Source organism: Drosophila subpulchrella, chromosome 3L, assembly GCF_014743375.2.
Source record: "Drosophila subpulchrella strain 33 F10 #4 breed RU33 chromosome 3L, RU_Dsub_v1.1 Primary Assembly, whole genome shotgun sequence".
NCBI classification, from domain to species: Eukaryota; Metazoa; Arthropoda; class Insecta; order Diptera; family Drosophilidae; genus Drosophila; species Drosophila subpulchrella.
The window spans coordinates 6,367,568-6,387,289 of record NC_050612.1 but is presented as its reverse complement, the minus strand read 5'-3'; the positions used below and the strand labels follow the sequence as shown (position 1 = coordinate 6,387,289).

The 19,722-nt window shown below is 39.6% G+C and overlaps 1 protein-coding gene across 1 annotated transcript; it reads right to left on the bottom strand.

Annotated features, from left to right (window-relative positions):
- Positions 1 to 110: 110 nt before the first annotated feature.
- Positions 111 to 19,643, bottom strand: LOC119552639 (protein piccolo). Its single transcript, XM_037862330.1, has 5 exons — positions 19,335 to 19,643; positions 2,336 to 7,733; positions 2,150 to 2,278; positions 739 to 1,394; positions 111 to 479 (listed from the first exon to the last, which is right to left on the bottom strand). The coding sequence occupies exons 2-5, from the start codon at positions 7,722 to 7,724 to the stop codon at positions 264 to 266; spliced, it is 6,390 nt and encodes a 2,129-aa protein (XP_037718258.1). The 5' UTR covers positions 7,725 to 7,733; positions 19,335 to 19,643; the 3' UTR covers positions 111 to 263.
- Positions 19,644 to 19,722: the final 79 nt, after the last annotated feature.

Below are 19,722 nucleotides of genomic sequence, written 5' to 3'. Positions count from 1 at the left end.
TGTATCACTTTGCATTAGCTCTAATTTAATTTCCTTTAAAAAAGACTTCATCTTCCAAAGACAAAGACGTGTGAGTAAAAACTAGCTACTAGCTAAAATATACATATGTATAGTATATAAATCTATAATTATATTCGTACTAATAGTGTTTCCATATTTGTTTGCACTTAACACTCTAAGTTCAGTTAGTACTAGGTTCATCTGTTCATCATTTTCTAAGTTATTCTGGATCATGCCTCGTCCTATCGCTATGTATATCTCGGTTAAAATTTCATTAAAATGGTCTTCACGCCCAACAAGTTCCGCACACTGTCGTTGTATTTGATGAGCACAACCTTCGAGGAGCTGAACATGTTCAACTTTTCACCGGCGCACAGCAGCTGCAGGCAGGTGGCCTTCTCCAGGAAATCATCGATCTTGAACTCCCGGAGCAGGTGCTTCTGACTACTGGCCAGCGCGTTGCTGTTGCTCGGACAGAGCTGTGAAAATAGGAGAAGAATATATTAAAATTTGAAGATGTAGTGCTTTGAAATAATAGTAAAATCGACTTTAATGCCTTTTTTTAATTCCAGTTATATTCAAAACTATTAAATGGAATTCAATTACTAACAATCTTTAAGTACATGATTTTAAAAGGTTTATTTCGCAATAAAACTTGGCGGTAATCTTAAAGAAAGTCTTGAACAATTTTGTATCCTTTAAATCCCACACCATTTTTCACTTTCACTTTAATCTCACCTTGTTGAGCAACGTATCCTTCGATTTAACTTTAAGTAAATTGCACAAATCGTTGAGTAGTACCCATTTATCACTGCCCTCGTCTTTGAGCAAGTACAGTGGTGGCAAGGGCACATCGGCCTCTTCAAATTCAAAAATATCACCATTCAATTCACTATCCATTGTCTCGATGTCCGTCTGATCGTCGTCTAGCCTACTCCTACTAATCCTATTCGCTTCCGGTACCCCTTCTGTCTCAGCATCCACTTCCTTCTTCACTTCATTCTTGACATTCACAACGCTTGTTACTAAATTATTTTCAACATTAGCATTTAGCTCGTCGTTGTTCTTATTGTTATTGCTATCCTCGTCGGTTCCTGGTTCCAGTTTAACCATCGTTGTTGTCGTAGTCGCTGATCCAGTCTTTGTTGCACTTGTCTCCCCATTCTGCTTGATCGTTTTCACCCGCTCCTGGTCCAAGTCCTCCGGCTCCTGCACCTCCTTTTTGGCGGGTAACAGGTCGTTGCCGTTGACATTCGAGTTCCTGGTGCTGTTGCTGTTGCTGTGGCTCATCCTCTGCTGCTTGGCCTCCTTCCTTTCTCTACGTAGAGCTCTGCTCATATCACAAGCTGTATTCGGTACACTATCGAATATATCATAACCATACTCCTTAGCATCTGCAAGATAATTATTTATGGATAAGTAAGTGGATTGATAAGAAATGCATCAAAAATCTGGGAAGAGCCATCAAATGTTGATTTAAATTTATAAGCTTTAAGTTTTTGATTGTACTATATTTATTGTGCTTGACTCTTTACCATAATAACTTAAAAGAAACAATATAGACGAATGTCTCGACTAAATAAATATACCATATATAGAGGCTAAGGACATAAATGTTCACATTTTATCTTCTTTACATTTTAAACTCTTTATTTTTATATAGTGGCTGTGAATTCCAAGAACATGTTTTTGCTAGATAACGGCATAGGGTCAAAACTTATTAACCAATGGTCCGATTGGGACAATACAAAACAATGGAACAAAATCTTAGAAAATGTGGGAGCCACAAACGTGCGCAGTAGAGAGGGCATCCTAAAACCACTTAGCGCTGCAAAAGAATCTCTAGAATCTGCATGCTTAATCCTAGCATTTATAGTGTTCAAGATCACAGCGTTCATACCGACAGCGGTCATAGTTATATAGACTACCTGTTACCTATAACCTCTTATAGGCTACATTTCATAATTTTTTTAATATATTTGTCTTTATCTTTTCGTATTCTATTTAATATTTTTAATTTTACTATTTTAACTAGTTTTAAGAAGTATTTTTCCAAAATACCGGGTTTGCCAATAAATAAATATCTTCCTTAGTGCATAGTACAACGCAACTGTTCTCTCAGCAACATGGCTTTCATTTTTCCACTCACCAAATATCTCCCAAGGCCCATGGAATCTCATCGGCTTTATGTCAGCGGCCGCACTTTGTGCATCGCTGAGGTGAGCGCGCAGAATGCCACGCATCAACTTGCTTGAAGCTAACATCAGCGGGGTTTGACCTAAATAAAAAAGGTGGGTAAGAACTAACTCCAAAATGTTAACCAACCGAAACCAACCTGAGTACGTTGCCAGCAACGGATCGGCGCCATAGGAGAGCAGCAGGCGCACCACCTCCTCGTGATCATTTTCGATGGCTCCATGCAGTGGCCTAATTCCAGATTGAGCCGCCTCCGAGTGATTGGCTCCAAACTGGAGCAGGATCCTGGCGATCTCCAGCCATCCCTGGGTGCACGCCTCGTGGAGGGGAGTGTAGCCGGCATTGTCCTTCTGATCCGGGTTCATGTTCAGATGATCCAGGCAGTAGACCACCACATCGATCAACCCCTGGCGGGCAGCCTTGTGCATGGTGCTCTGACCTACTCCCTTGTTGAGCACCCACTTCTGGATCTCCCGACAGACGTCCATCTCGGTTTTGACCTTCGGAGGCAGATGGGAACTGCCTGCAATGGTGCTATCCGTATCATCCAACCGCTCATCCGCCGCACTCTGATTGTGTTCCAGAAGATGTTGTGTCAACTGACTGGAAGACTGGCTATGGTTCTGGTTTTGGTTGTGATTCTGATTCTGATTCTGGGTCGGAGTGGGTCGCTTCTTCTTTCGTATGTAATCGAAACCCGAGCTGCCCTTCCTGCAACGATACTTTCGCTTGTGCGGACACTGGGGAGCCGTGGCAGACTTATCCTCCATCAGAGATCTCCTGGTCAACTTGTTGTCATTGGCACTGGCAATGCTGTTCATTTGCTGCAGAAACTCCTCGTATTTCTGGTAACTAATGGCATCGCCAGCATCCGCCTCTTGGGCACATTCTGGCGGAGCCGAGGCCGGACGTTCCGGACCGACGAAAATCTCACGGATGATTTCCCGGTGCTTCTGCAGCTTGGTTTCTGTGCGGGTTTTGCTCTGCAGCACTTTGGTGTCGAAGATGCTAAAGTGCCGCTTGCTGAGATCATCCAGCGACTGGTTATCCGTGGGTTCCTGCTGGGGCTGCTCATACAGTGAAGTGGAGGCCGAAGTTTGCGAGGTTTCACTGTGGATCTGGAGAATGGTGGAGGCGGGAGCCGAGACGGAGATCTTCCTCTGAGTACCAGCCGTACTGCCATTGGTCACTCTCAAGTGGAGCACATCAATTATGGATTTCGGTGTGGAATCCTGCTTACTAGCCGCCTTGGTCTTGGGTCTATTCCTCTTAAAACAGGCCAGTTCCTGGCCGAGATCACGACGTTCCAAGTCCGGCAGCGAGGCTGCCACTTTGTTCAGCTTATTAATCGAGATCAGGCGGTGGGGAATTTTTAAAGCCAACTTATAGCGATACTCTTCCAGGTACAATTGCTGCTGAGGCGAAGTCTTCGCTGGCTTTCCGGGACTGTTGCCCACCTTGGTGCCCTTCAGCTTGGCGTTCCTACCATTCAGTGGTCCCAAATCCGAGTTCAAACCACGCTTATTTCTCAAACGCGTGACCATCATCTCCTTTTTGCTGTCCACCACTTTGCGGACATACTTCCTCTTAATCTTGGTAGTGGAGTTCCTAATGATCTTGTCATTGCGAAGAACCTTACTGTTGGCCAACTGGAGCTCCAGTTCCTTGCGATGTTTGGAGCGGGTCATGGTGTTCAGATTGTGGGCAATGCGTTTTTTGAGGGTGGTGCCTGGTCGTCTGCCCACTCGCTTCTCCTTCTTCTTGTCCTGTTCTCCTTCGTCGTCCTCCTCGGGTTCTTCATCCTCTTCCTCCTCCTCCTGATCGTCCTCGTCTTCATCCTCATCTTCCTCGTGACTTTCCGAGGAGCTGCTCTCCTGACTTTCCTGCTTAGGATTCTCCTCACTTTTGGATTTGTTTTGGCTGGAAGCATCGAATTGTTTCTTGCTGGTTTTGGTCAGAGAGGTGTTATTGTTGGCCTTGTTATTGGGAGTCTTCGCCTCCTTTTTCACTTCCTTTTTTGTGGAGGTGGCTTTCGTTTTACTTTCCTCGCTGGAGGTTTGACTGCGGCTAAGCCTCTGGTTCACTTTCTCCTGCTCCTCGTCGCTGCTCTGCTGGATGCTGGCTGCTTCCGGAGATCTTTGCCTTGCCCTTCCCTTTCGCAGAAGGGGTTTCTTCTGCCGCGCGGAGTTACGCTTGTGAAGCTCCGTGGTGTCGCTCTCCGAAGAACTACTTTCACCCTCCTTGGGCGCCAAGCGGGCGGCAATCCTTTGCTCCTGCTGCAGACGCTTCTTCTCCCTCTCCACTTTGCTCAGCTTCTTTTGGCCACTGCCATTGCCCAAAGACGAAGAGATTCCGTTGGTGGTTGTGGTTAATTGCGTGGTGGCCGATTCGGCATCTCCTCCAGCGGGAGCTACTGCTGCCAGAGGTTGCCTCTTGAGAATGCGGGCCACTGGCAGGTCATCTTCACTGAGCTCCAGTTTGATGCCGGTGCTGACTGGTAACGCAGGTGGCACCACCACCTTGCTGAGTAATTGCTCGACGAGATTATTGCATGTACTGCCCCAGTCCATCAGGTTACCCAAACTGAGTTCCTCCTCTAGACCCAAATCTGCCGCCTTTGGTGGCGCGGGCTCTAGCTTAATTTGTATGTGATTAGTAACCTGGTTAGGTGGCGTCCTGGGTGGTGAGATTGTACTGGAAGCATTGGTGGTGGAGGTGACCAGCACAGGTGGCGTAAATGTGAAACCCTTGAGCTCGGCCTTGGTGCGAATCCGGGGTTCCACCTTGGGAACTGTACTGGCGGAAGTGGAGGACTCTGGCAGGCCCGCGGGTTGCATTTCCCTTTCCCGCTTGGCGGCCAGCGCCTGTTCATTGACAGCAATCACAGGCACTGGAGCTACTACAACCACGGATGTGGGAGCAGCAATAAGGGGTGCTCCCGGGACTAGAGATCCTGAAGATTCCGCATCCAATCTTGCCTGCTTGGCTGCGGCTTGGTTATACTCCTGCAGGTGCCGTTTCCTACCCAGGTAGTTGGGATTGCTGCTGTTGTGGGGACTCGGCGAAGGGGTGGGCATCAGTTCCACCGGAGGCTTGTTCACCTGGACAATGCTCGTTTCTGGCGGTAGCTGTTGCTGTCGCTTGGCAAACGGATTAGTTTCCACCACACTAGGACGCATCTGCTGAAGGGTTTTGATTACCAGGGCCGGTGCAGCCGCTACCGGAGGAACTGAAACCGTGGGTGGAAGGGGTGCTGCTGCCGGTAAAGCCGGAGCCTGTCGTATCACAGCTGTTGGCGCCGGACTCGTGGGTGCTCCGCTTCTGGTTGCCGCCGAGAAGTTGGGTGTGATGTCGAACCTGGGCAGGCCCAAACCTCCACCCAAACCCGCCTGTGGTAGCTTGTAATCCGTGCTGGGTCTCTGGTACTTGTACTCCGTGGAATCCGCAGTCTGCTTGACCGTACGCATGGATAAATCCAATGGTGAATGGATCGGTGGCGGTGGCGGATGAGGAGCAGACGAAACCGCTGGAGGAGCGGGTGCAGCAGCCTGTTGAATGACTCTACTTGGTGCGGGATGATTCCTCGCTGGCGGCTCCATATTGAGAGTCTTCTTGATGATCTGCAGATTGAGTTCCTGCTCGCTAGCTGTATTTCTTTTCAACATATCGTTGATCAAAGCACGATAGTTGGGTTTAGTTACGGTTGGTGGTTTTTTGGCGGGATTGGGATGACTCTGGCTTTGGCTTTGCGCCTGGGATTGACTTCCTGGTTGGTAGCATATATCCGGTCCGTGAGGATATACCTGCAGGGTGGAGTAGTTGGCATTGCTAGAGGATGAGGCGGGTTGCTGACTGTTGACGGGCGCAGGAGCAGGTTGGCTACTGTGCTGAGGGATACCGGCACCCACTGCCGTCCCGGGAACCATAATCGTTCCCGGTGCTCCCGCAGGCGGCGGTGCTGGTGCTGGCGTGGGCGAAGCCACTGCTCCCGCCGCTGGCGAGGGAGTTCCCTGATGGTAGTAACTTGAGTAGGGCGCAGAGCTAGTCGTTCCCACTCCGCCGGCATGTTGCTGCTGTATCAGCTTTCCATACTTGGTTGGATACCCATGTGGTGCCGGCACAGTGGCCATAGCCGGCGAGGAATCCCTTTCCCTGCTCTCCACGTTGTAGGGATTGTGATAAAGCGAGGATCTCGTGGGTTGCGGCAAACTGCCGGTAAGAGCGTGCTCTGGTTCCATCTTCACATAACTAGAGGTGGCAGTTTGTGGAGTAGGCGGAGCCGTTTTGGAGTTCTTCACCGGCTGCTGATTGTAGTAACCAGTCCGGCCATAGGCTGCTCCACCGGTAGCTCCCACACCAGCTGCTGCACCACCTCTGGGATATTCCAAACTGGGTCCGGGAGTTTCCCTCACGTACTTCTCGATCGCATTGTGTACGGTGGTTTGGAACTTTTCCGTACTAAACGTCGGCATCGGGATGTACAGGCTCTGGTGGTGCGATGTGGATGTGGGCGCGCCCGTCGAATTGGGCGTGGCCCCTGCACTCCTCTGCTCCGGCGGAGTTTCGTAGTGCGGCGGACACTTCCTGCCGTAGTTGGGACTCGGTTGCTGGTGCTCGTTACTAGGATTACTAGGATTAACCACATGTTCGAGTTCATAGTGGCGGACGGATGATGAGTTGGCTGACGAGCTGGAGGTGGGTGGCGGTGGCTGTGGCTGCGAGGAGCTGGCTGGTGGTGCGTAGGTGACCACCTTGGAGGCGGCAGGTACTGTGGAGTACTTGATGTCCTCGCTGTAGTATCGCTGACTGTTTGGCAGGGGTCCCGGCATGGGTCTCGATCCCGATATGGGGCCTCCTGGCTTCCCATAGGCATACCTGGACGGCTGCTGGTGATGCATCTGCTCATCCGGTGGCGGCCAGTAGGCAGTGCTACCTGTTTGATACAGGCCGGGATTCCCATGCTGCCGCAAACCGGGCGCCGAAGCCGGAGCCGGAACAGCTTGGCTTTTGTAGCTCCAACTGGGATGCGGATCGGGCATCTTCTTCAGGGCCAAATTTTGGTTTGAGGTGTAGTATTGCATATGGGGATCGCTGCCACTGGGACCAGATGGGCCTGATCCCTGTGCCGGCGGATGCGGAGGTGGTGGCAAGCCAGGCTGACTGCTTCTGCCCATGTACATCCCCGTCCGGGATCGCTGATCCTCGGCCAAGGCTGTGGTGTGATGCTGCGGATGGTGATTGCCATAGCTGGCGGAGGAGGAACTGCCCACCGCTGTGGAGCTCGTGGGGTGGTGATGCAGCTGCTGGTAGTGATGTGGATGCTGCTGTTGGTGGATCTGCTGCGGCGGTGGTGGTTGTTGCTGCTGCTGCTGCTGTGGAGGCGGTGGGTGATGCTGGTGGATCGGTTGCTGTGGGTGGTGCGGTGGTTGGTGATGCGCTGGCTGGTGATGTGGATGCGTTGGGTGGTGCTGCATCGACGGATGCGGCTGATGATGTGTCTGATATTCGTGATGTCGGTTGGGTTCCATGATGGTGGCCTGAAATAAAGTACAAACCACTAATTAATAATTGCGAAATGTGTTCATCACTTAATCTAGAGCATAATATAATTCAATCGCTTATAAGTGTGTAAGCAAAGTATTACTCTCATAATAATAACAATCCATTTGGAAATTTAAAGTATATAGTTCAAATGCAATGCATCAGAAACAACATGGAATAAATAAATATAGAAGGCACTATTCTTTGTTAATTTGCTTAAAATTAAATTAACTTTGGTCACTTGATTATGGCAATGAAATAAAATAGAGCAGAATCAGCTACTCCAAGCCAAAAATGTAGTAACCATCACACGAGCCTTGTAAAAATATGAAATTAATTGAATAACATCAATACAAAGCGAATTGAAAAATTTAAAATCTTGATATAATAAACCGAATATAACTATTAATATATCATTATAGTACACCCATTCTTTTTTCTATTCTTCAAGATAAATTCTTTCCTTAAGCTTTCAATCTCAAAGTCTCCCATTTATTGTTTGTTGAATGAATCAAGCATTTAGCTTAGCCCATTACGAGAACAATAAAAGAACATTCAAAGAAGTACGTATATTTTTCAGGAAATATTCCAAAGTCAAAGTTTAATCTTCTTGGGTTTTTGTTTGTCATTTTCACAGTATTTATTGTGGCTATAAAAGTTCAAGTCGACAAGATACTCATTCTAATTTCAACAAATTCCACATGATGATGAAATTGCTAAAAACAAATAAACTTAAAAGATCTGTTTGCCTTTTACAAAATAATTCGTGGGAGAAAGAGGGATATTACGAGGGGAAGGGAGAGTGGTGGCGAGAGGGAAGTGCAAACAGTTCAACGACTTTCTAAAGAACGTGCACGAAAATAAACTGACTTTCCAATGAACCGAGCACAGCACAAAATGCCCCAAAATGATTCATTTATGGCGAAACTAAGAGAAATTGGACACAAATTTGGATTTGGATTAACTCAGAAGTGTTCGACCTGAAAAAATGCTTTGTGTCTTGGCGTATAGATGTGTCAAAAACTAAAATGTATTTAGTACAAAGACAACTAAGTATATGAAATCCGAATTCTATTTTATTCTCAATAACAAAAATTACATAATTAGTTACAAGTTTAGTTTTTACTTTGCCTAATATTTCTCTTACCATGTTCATAATTTAAATCAATTTAATAAGGTACAACTCATAGATATGTTGTGTAATCTTTAGGTTCAACCCAATCAATTGTGATTTAAAGTTGTCTGCTCATAATTAAAAATTAAAATTGCTGCAAGCTATAAAAAAGTTACAGATAAGACGCCTTGAGTTCTCTTGCAGTTCGTCGGCTCGTGTTCAGAGCGGAATTTCGAATTTCAACCATATGCTATAGCGATAAGGCCGCCCGTGGATCTATCTACCCCTCCAAGTTCATTCGCGTTTTTCAATATTCGCGAAAACCGTTCCCAGAGCAACAGTGAAAATTAAAAGACTAATCAATCCAAAGTCCTTAATTCTTATGAGCACCTTCAACGCGTTATCAATTATGGGGGATTACCAACGGACTGACCGACCCCAAAACTAACACTATACTCACGTGTTGCCTGATTAACAAGTACATAAACAAATAGAGAGATAATGGCTAGAACAACCATTTATACGAAATTATGACAGAGATAAAAACATTAGCGTGAATAAGCGAAAACCCATAGCTCTGGGCGAAAGGCCCCCACAATCACATCTATTATAAACAACAACAAATACTGAAATAAAAATAGAAGAAAACAAATAGTTAGCAGAGACAAAACAAGAAATCTTTTTCGATTTGCGCACAAAAAGCTGACGGAGCCCGTCAAAAGTTATTTAACGAAATTGGTTTGTGTTGTTGTGTTGTGGGCGTGTTCGACATTGTTAATTGTCATTTTCTATACATACATATGTAGTGAATACCTAAAATGTATGTACATCTGTACCTTTTCAAGTTGGCCAGACCTGTTAATTTGTTTAAGGCAGCATAAACTACAGCTATAAATAATCGAATGGCATGTTTTAAACGATTTTAAAATGGTGCAAGTAAATTGATTGTTTTTTTTTCTAATTAACAGCTTTAATTGGTTTCCTAGCACATAAGCAAATATGAAAAATCAATATCAACTGAGGGTTAAATACATTTTTAAAAACCATTTAAAATAAAACCAATAAGATTGACATTCAATCATTCATAAGCGTCAAGCAATTGTCTGTTCTAATTTTGATGTATGGTTGATGCGATAAGCAAGTACGAAAAACGATATTAAGTGCAAGTTTGAAATATTCTTATTTAACATAAATTCTTTGTTTGGGAACTAAATATTTTGAAAGCTATTTAGATTATTTTTAAACTCAATCATTTATTAATGTTAAGCAATTATGTTCGGAATCAGCTGTACGATGATTGGAACATAAAACATGGTTTGCATCATTACCCCCAACCATCCCAACGAACTCAAGGCCCAAATAACCAAACGCTTCGAGGCCAAGCAAAACTTGGAGGCCAATAAGAAAAAAGGTAGGATTTGATCAGTCTATCCATATGTACATTGTACATACATATTAAAAGAAAGTTAATGAAATACCTTTTGAATCTCATTTACTATCAGAGTGACATGTCAAAAAAAAGAATTCCGAGCATTTATACCAAACTTTTAAACTTCTAAAGCTCTATGTATTAAAAATATTATACAAATTTGTACATGTTACAAAATATTAGCAATCAAGATTTCAGCATCAACTCAAAAATTGCGTGTTTCGACTTTTAAAAATCGACATAAAAGAATTGTTTCTCATAAAAAAAGTAAAATTATTAGAAACTAGTTTGGGTAGAAAATGATTTTAAATTTAAATGATTAACTATAAAAAATAAAAGTGATTAACAGCTTACCCAGACAAATAATATATTTAATTAGTTCCGCTACAAGACCTTTACGCAATTAATTTTTGAAGGTTAACCCATTTGATTAAAAGTTCCTTTCGATTTCCCCGAGTGAATGAACTTGGTGGCTCATTAAAAAGCCACAATCTATCCTAATCAACTATCAAGCTTTCCCCTTCGTGTTTAGGCAAACATTTCACTTCATTCGCGTTTTCCCTTATCTTTTCTCCCTCTGTTGTTTATTTTCTTTTAGCCTTTGTTTTGAGTACATATTTGCAATTCAAAATTTACATTTTTACAGGCGGGTTGTGTTTGGAAATAAAAAGATACAAATACCAAAAAAACAGAAGAGGCAGTGAAAAATTCCCTCGGCTTGGCCTTGGCTTAAAACAAACAAACTTGGGTTTGGAGTGTTGGAAAGAGACAGTGCCGAAAAACAAAAACAAGTCAACACCATAGCAAACATTGCGGCTTGTTTTGTTTTTAGCTCTTTTTTAGCATTTTAATTTGGCATTTGTTGAGCCTGTTGCCGTTGGAATTCGGTTTTGGTATTGGTTTTGCTGCAGCTGTGTGCATGTAGATGGTTTAATGCCTCTGTTTTTTATTATTGTTGCTGTTTCTGGTGTTGCCTACGCCGCGCGCTTTGTTTTATAATTTCACATTTCGCAAAAGTTCGTTGTGCTCTTACGTCGGCTTCTCTTTTTCACATTTCTCGTTCGCATTTAGCGTTTTTCATTTCGTTTGAGTGGGGCACACATGTATCTGTATCTGTATCTGTATCTGTGCTTTTGTCCAACTGTGTGCACTGCCGTTCGGTGTATTTATATCATTTGCAATAACAAAATAAAAATGCGTCACAATTTATTTGCACTTTTTCCGCCGCTCGTTCGTATCAGACCCTCACGAACGCCCCATACGTATAGAAAGCATTATAGCCTTGACCTCTACAATCTACAAACTGTGGCCACGGGCTAACGTTCTCCCGAATTCGTTTTTTTACTTTATTATGCATCTGTATGTATTTAAATCATTTGGTTGTGCCCGCCACCTCGACTGAAACTTTGTACTGTGGCGTAAATTTCGGGTGGAAAACATACAATTCCGTACAAAATGTCGTGAAAATTGCCTTCGATTTTGGATAAAAGTCTCGCTTTTTAGTTAATATACTTATATTACTTATGTACTTGACATACTTGTTTTTATAATTATTGGTACTTGTGGAGTAAGTATTTATTTTTCGTTTTTTTTCAGCTCGCGATAACGTTTTCGCAGAATTTAATCTACTTTTATGCATTGTACATGCACACAAAACAAAATGGATTCATGTCTTCCGTAAATTTTTTGGGCTAAACATATGTTTAAATAATACTTTTCAACACCAAAACTACATAATTTTAACTACTAAAATTCAATTTGTAGTTTCTTTAGAAAGAATTTAGAATATTTTAATTTACATTCACTGCACTTCTTGAAGTTGAAATGGATTGTTTTGCTGTAGATTATAAAAACTTCTTAGTTCGATTGATATAAGTTGATAAATAAGAATTTTCCACAGAATTAAAACGTATTAGCTAGAAAAATGAAATGATAAAGTAATCAAAAACGTGCCGATATGCTCTACAAGTAGCTAATAAAACATAGACACTTTCTGACCTCGAGTAAAGTTTACCGTTTATTTTTGAGTTGCAAAAGTTTATATTATATTGTTTTCTTGTATGATGTATGTACATAAAAATTGCAAGAAACATGTTCATTTTATTATTTTAAGTGAGTAACTATTTTTTGCTAGAACAAACAAAAGTTAGATAAGCTAAGAATTTTGCATGAGCTAATCGGCACAAAAAAATAAAAGCAAAACAAGGCCGTTTACGTTTATACCTTTAGTATAACCTACTTAAAATTTAATTTATTCCTGAACTGTATTTCTAATTAACTTTCACATATTCTTATCTATTTTTTGTTTATAATTTTAAACCCACAGCAATTATAAAATGGAAATTTGCGGAGCAACTTAAAATTTATTTTTCCAAAGCCCGACTTTACAAATAGTTCCCAGATCCACATATTTACATTGATTTCAAAAGAATTTATGGGAACCCCAGGTTCTTCGCAGATGAAATCAGAATTTATTACCTTTTAAGAACACATTGCTGTGCAAACATATTTCCAGGTAATTCAATTGGAATTTCTCCTGACTAAATAAACACTGTACTATAAAAACTGAGATGTATTATTAACTTTAATAACTAATATATGTGTGATGTGCATACTCAATTAAACATGTTATTTTTATGAAACCGGCTTTAGCCAGAAAATGCTTCTTTAATAAAATGAATTAAGCAAATATATATACAGGCATATAAGAATATTAAAAATATTCACATATATACAAAGCAACAAGTATTAAATGAAATATTAGAGAATTCTCGGTCTTAATCTTAAGTCCTGTCTATTAAATATAAATAAAAACTAAAATAAAACCGATCATTTCGATTGATTTATGAATAAAACAGCACACACTCGATGCAATAAACATACAAAATCGAATTGTTTTCGCCACATGGAATGTGTTCACTGTGACATTCAAAACTTCTTTAACACAGAGGGCTCACCGTGAATACCGAACAGCAGTTTTGTTTGAAATGTATTTGCATATAAAGATGAAAAGTTGAGGCGTTGAGATACTTTTGTGTGAGCTGAAGGAGAATGAAAACGAGTGCCAAAAATCGAGCAGATGATCGTCCAAATAATTATGATAATGATGGCAGAGAACCCATGATCATTGAGATCTTTTCTCCTCGCCATTGTTGTTGTTATTATTGTTGTTGTTGTACGCCTTTGGGGGCCAACAACGCACACATAAATTAGTGAGTGAATCGCTGTTGTATCTGTATCGGTTTGTGTACTCTTTTTTTGTATCTGTATCTCGAAGTACGCTTGTATCTGTATCTATAGAATTTATGTCGCCGCCGCAAAAAATGTTGTAATACACATAAAACGCGGGGCGAGACAAGGACGGAGCGACCCCGTCGACGTGGCACTATCTCCCTCGCACACTCGCTGTTTGCATTAAGATGATGACAAAATCAAATAAACAGAAGCTAAGGAAACAACAGCAAGAACAGCAATAACAACAACAAAACAGCAAGTAAGCGGGACAATTTAAGATAACAACAATGTCAACGACTGCCGCCCTCTCCCTCCCACTTCCCCCTCCCTTTCTAATGTGCACACGTTTTTTTTGCGCGCTCTCTCTTTCTAACTGAACAACAACAACAGACAGAAGAAGAAGGAGAAGAACAACAACAACCAGCAGTTGTCGTGCTTCCCTTGTTGTTTTTGTTAATTTCATTTCAATTTATTAGCATTTTATTTGCAATTGTTGTTGCGTTTTCATTGCCGCAAGTTTCGTTTTGTTGTAGTATGTCCAATGTACATGCATACATATGTATGTATGGTTTTTCATCGTTGCTGTAATTGTTTTATTGTTGCTGGCACTTTTTCATTGCTTTTTGAAGTCAATTTGTCATACAATGATTTAATTGCTTAAAATTATGAGTTTGTGCAATACCTTCAAGAGGAAGAGGAAAAGCGAAAAAGATAACAGAAAAGATATGGGAGTGGAAGAGTTAAAATTGGTAAGCGAAGTTTAGGAAAAGAAAGAAAATTAAACCTATAGAAACCAATATACTAATAATGAAAAGTAAAATATTTTCTATAGTTTTCCATAAGGATTTAAACGATTATACTGTATCAATTCCCTTAATGGTTTTTAAATCTGTAAGATTTTACACTATTTAAAAAAAAAAATAAGTTGAGGTCTAAAAATATTTTTAATAATATATTTAAACATAGAAGTAATGCTTCTTAGGCGTTTACATATACTAAGTGACTCAAAATAATGTTATAAATACACATAGATATGTATAAAAGTCATTCTCTGCTTACTTTTAGATGATTATCTAAGAATTAATACGTATAAACATTTATGACTAACAAATCACATTCAAATACAACTTAAAACATTTTTGAGTCATCAATATTAAAGTTAGCTGTTATAATTAGCATTTTTATTTAAATCACAAAGCATATTGCATAGAGTATTTAATAACAGAGTAGAATGTGCAATCTCCTATGACCAACCTACATATGATACAATTTGTACAATATTTTCGATCGTGTGACTCAGATAACGTCTCAAGTATTTTAAAAACAAAATATAGATCTTCACTGAACTTTACATGTCGGAAAATCCCTGTGAGAGACATAAGAAGTACCTATAATTTACCATAAAATTTTCGACAATTATTCAAATGAAACGTAATAAATTAACCCAAATTTCACACCTTGTACCGTTCCAATTTTCTCATTCCCATTCGATTCAATTTATAAGGTAACAAACGGCATTATATGAAATTAGATCACGCTAAACGAGTGACACAAATTCCATTTGCATTGCACCGCTCACTCGCATGTGTTCTGATTATTGTCATTAGTGTTACTTCAGTTCCGTTCTGCTTTCTACTTAACAAACTAATCAGGAAAATTATGAAATTGCATGGGAAAAGCCACAATCAGCGAAGAAAAATAAAATAATAACGGACACAACGAGATGTCTTTTGTTGAGTGGCAAAACGGCTGGGGAAATCATTTGACAATTTATAAATTTAATAGAAAAGCATATTATTGTTAAAATACTTGAGCGCATTAAGCGCCTAATACTATTTCATAAGGAACATTTGTAGAAAATCAAGTTTTAGTTACTTAAACTAATCGGTGTTTAGAAAGTGGTATAGTGAAATTTATTATTCTCATCTTAAAACAAAGCCTAAAAACATGGTGTATAATATGTCAAGTGTTTTCTGAAAGTTTTTGAGCGTGGAAAACAAGTTTTTGAAGAGGAACTTAAATATATAAATATAATCTTTAGAATGTTTGAAGAAAAATATTTTTGATGATTTCCACTTAATGAAAGTTGAACTAAGGTTTAAGGCAGATGGATTTTAATAATTTAAATAACATTTTTTATTCATGTTGTATTATAATTTTTCCATGCTAATCGAAAAAGTAATAATCGGAAATTTATTCACTTTATAAAGCATTCATAAACAATCAGTATTTAAGCGAGTTTTAATTAAATGTATTAAATAAACCCTGTTGATTCCACTTTAAATACTTCATTGAAAAGGTTCATTTACCTTAATTTGTTGTTTGCTTTCATATCTCATTCATTCAACTTTGTAAACGGAGTTTTGCAACTTCAAAATTCATTTCACACTCCAACAGGTGTCAAATTGCACAGAACACAATGTAATCCCAGCAAAATGAGAACAACAAGTTTGGCAGGCAATTCGAGACTCTAACAGAAAGTGGCCAACTTGGAGAGCCCAAAAACTGAATAAAAATATTTTCCCGTTGAGTCACACAATTGTTTGTGAAATGATATTGCATACAGTGAAAACGTAAATTTTCCTGGCTGAAATCTGAATATGACAGCGAAATGGGGGAAGTTTAAGTGATTTTAGTATTTATTTTGCAATTTTGTCTAGTCAGCAAATGAGTTGGTGAATTGTTAGATATGTGTGTGTATCTATGCGCTCACTAAAAATAAACCAAGTAAACAAAAGCTGGCAAAAAGGGCAGACAAAGTAAATTTATAGTTGCTTTTTAAAAAAAGTACACAAAAAAGCGAAGGGAAACTGTGTGGAAAACCATTTCGGAGGCGGAGGTGCAGCCATGTGATAGGTGAAATGAAGCAGCAAATAGAAGGGGTTTCAACTTGAATTTATGAGCACTTCTACGGCCCCCACAAAGTTTTCAGACCAAAGTTCAAAATGATGGGAGTTTAAAGGCGAAAAAGTTCTTATCTCAGTAAATTTTGGTAAGCCGGCGAAGCTAGCAATAAAACATTCAGAGTCTCGGTGAAATTTTATTGACAATGGCTGCGTGACTGAAGCAGATTTATATTCAAAACACGTTCTAAACTGTCTTGGCTTTCTTATACACAAAAAATTCATTCACTTTGGTTCTATTTATAGCAAATACATATAAGTATTCCAAATTTATTGATAAGTAATTGCAGTATAATCCCGGAAAGTCGATTTGGCTGAAATTTGATACCTTTATAAGTTCTTAATTTCATGCAACAATGAAATTACTTGATAGGCTATCAGAGAGATAAGGTTGAAAGTGCCAAGATAGTTGACTTTTATTCATTCTTATATGTGTATTTAAAGTATTTAAATGAGCAGATAGAACTGTTTATTTGTACATATAAGAAAAGGAAAGTTTAAAATGGGGTTTATTATGGCTATTAATATTAAACAAACATGTAGAGATGTGCAATTGTAAATTGTCTTGTTAAAAACTTAATAACAGACTCGTTTGATTAGGAACTACTGCAAGAGAATGTTGTTTGCTCAGTAACGAAGGTGTCAACATTTTTCCCGTGAGTGCCATCCGCTCATAGCCATTCCCATCCGATTTAGCCAGCTTCCACACGAGATACAAAATCCAACAGATATTTCTTCAAGTTAACGTTATTCATCAGAGCCAACTTACACACACACACCATAATCTTGGCTTGTTCTGTTTTCGGTTTTCTCTGTTTGTTTCGAAACAAACCGGTTAAACGCTTTTTGCTTTTAGCAAAAAGCAACAACGAGGGAAAAAGAACAGCACATAAAACAGAAACCGTTTAAGCGTACAATAGGCGTAGATAGGTAAAGTATAGGGGGATGGAGGGGCGGTTCGGATTGACTACAACTAATTATCAACCTTAACGAATCGCGCACAGCTGTACAGAGCAAACAGTTCAATCGCTCCATTCTCGATTTTTTACTTCCATTTGAAACCATTTATCAACAAATCGAATGATGGTCGGCCAAACATTGTAAGCGTTTTTATTGTTTTTGGTGCGTTATCAGTTTCTGTAAACGGTTCCGACCTATTTCGTGTTACAGATTAGCCAAAAAACGAGGAAACACAATATCACAACATCGTAACATCGATAAAATGGACTATGTACTATATCTACCCACAAACAAAAATCGACGTTAAAGGTTCTGAACTTGATATATTGATTTTCCTAGTAGCAGGTCAGTTGTTTACTTTTTAAATAGGCTTACTTAATCACTTGATAATGCTACAGGTTTGTCATTTTTAATATAAGTTAAATAATTCTATCGCAGTGTGCTGAATGAGGTAAGTTTCTTACACATATACATTAATATATATTTTATACGACTTAGCGCTTTAGTAGTTTATGTTGCTCCATTGATTGTTTAGTTTTTATAATTAAGTTTAATATTTTTGTAGCTACAGTTCGCATAGTTGCACATCTGGTTACATTTTAAAATTTTTAAGGCAGCTTTACTTGGAGTAAATCCATGTTCATGTTTACTAAACACTGTTTGGCTACTTCTCTACCCTATGTTCTGTTTGCTTTGGTTAATTAATGAATCCAATGGACTATTTTCAAGAGAGAAATAAATAAAACACATATATTTGCCCTAGTATCGGTTTACAAGCTGATAACAACTTGAACAGAGAAACGTGACTTGGAGCGGTCAGCGAATCCGCAGAACTGGGGCTATTCCAACTATTTGATCGAGCTATGCAAACATAGTCATTGGGAATGCACGATGCATCTGGGTTGCTTAAAATATAATTCCGTAGAATGTTAAGGTCATTAAACATCCCACGATAAAACGTATGTCGTGTATCCATGACAACCAGTTAGTCATGTAAATAGTTCAAGAAACAATTAACTGAAAATGTGTAATTATTTCGAATTTATGTAAACAAATTCGGACAGCTAATGACCAATTTGCCATCTTATTAAAAAGTACAAAATCCCAGTTTATTTAATAATTAAAAATGCTTTCTTCTATAACTTGGAGAAATATTTATGTAATAACTTGAAACCTTTCAAACCCGACTTCTTTATATGTATAAATATTTAATTGGCAATAAAGTTTATAGCTAACCCTCTGTATTTCAAAATACAATATGTTCTATAACTCAAATTCTGCAAAACCATCATTTTGGCCAACAAATTGTTGGATGAACTGCAGAACATCGACTTAACATTATACGGTAAAACAGCACAACTTTAGTATTTATTTAATTAATTAACTATTCGTAAACCAAAACCTTATACTTTTTTTATTTATCATTAAAATATTTTTGATTGACTATCTGTGACTATCTGAACAGTTTGAGTTTTATTAATAACTATTGATTTTGTATTCTTAAGAACACATAAAAATGAGTGACTGAATTTTTTGAGTTATATCTTCAAGTGAATGAAAAGGAAAAAATCGTCTAGCAATCTCAGATAATCGTTTTCATTGAGCACTGGCTTTTACCGTTAATTAGATGGCGATTAGACGTAAAACGCCGAAATTCTTTGACGAGCGTGAGAAGCTTTTAAGAAGAGCTTTGTGCAGGGAGAATGGAAAAAGAAAGATGAGAAGACCCAGCAGCTGTTATCAAGAAAGTAACTGTAAATAAGCCACCTGTAGACATTTCGCATGCTTCCAAAAATGTGAAACAGCATGCTATCCCTCTCCGTCCCTCAATTTAACGCCTTTGTTTTTTGGTTATGCCAGCACTTACAGCCAATAAGAAATAAGACATAGCAACAGCTTAATTAAAGCACGCACTTTTAGGAAAACGCATCCGAAAATGCGTTTGGCTTTTACTCACCTTGAGATGTTCCAGTAATTCGCTTTAGTTTCTCCTTTCTGTTGTGGCCCTTAATCCCGTTTACTGTTATATGTTTATTGTAAACCGACTGTTGTAATTCCTTGCAGCATTGCTTTTCACTTTACTTCACACACACACACACATGCAGAGATAGAAATGGGGAGACGATACACGTACAAAATTTCTCGTGCAGCAACTTTTTCTCTCTTTGCTTTCTTTCTTTTGCTTTATCTTTTTTTATTTTGTGTAAACCAGTATTTTGTGCCTTCTTTCACTTGTATGCTTTTGTTGTTGTTGCTGTTGTTGTTTTATTCAAGAAATTGTTGAATAACGGTTTCTGTTAGCCGCTACGCTTTTGTGTTTGTTGTTGTTGTCTTGAATTTCACTT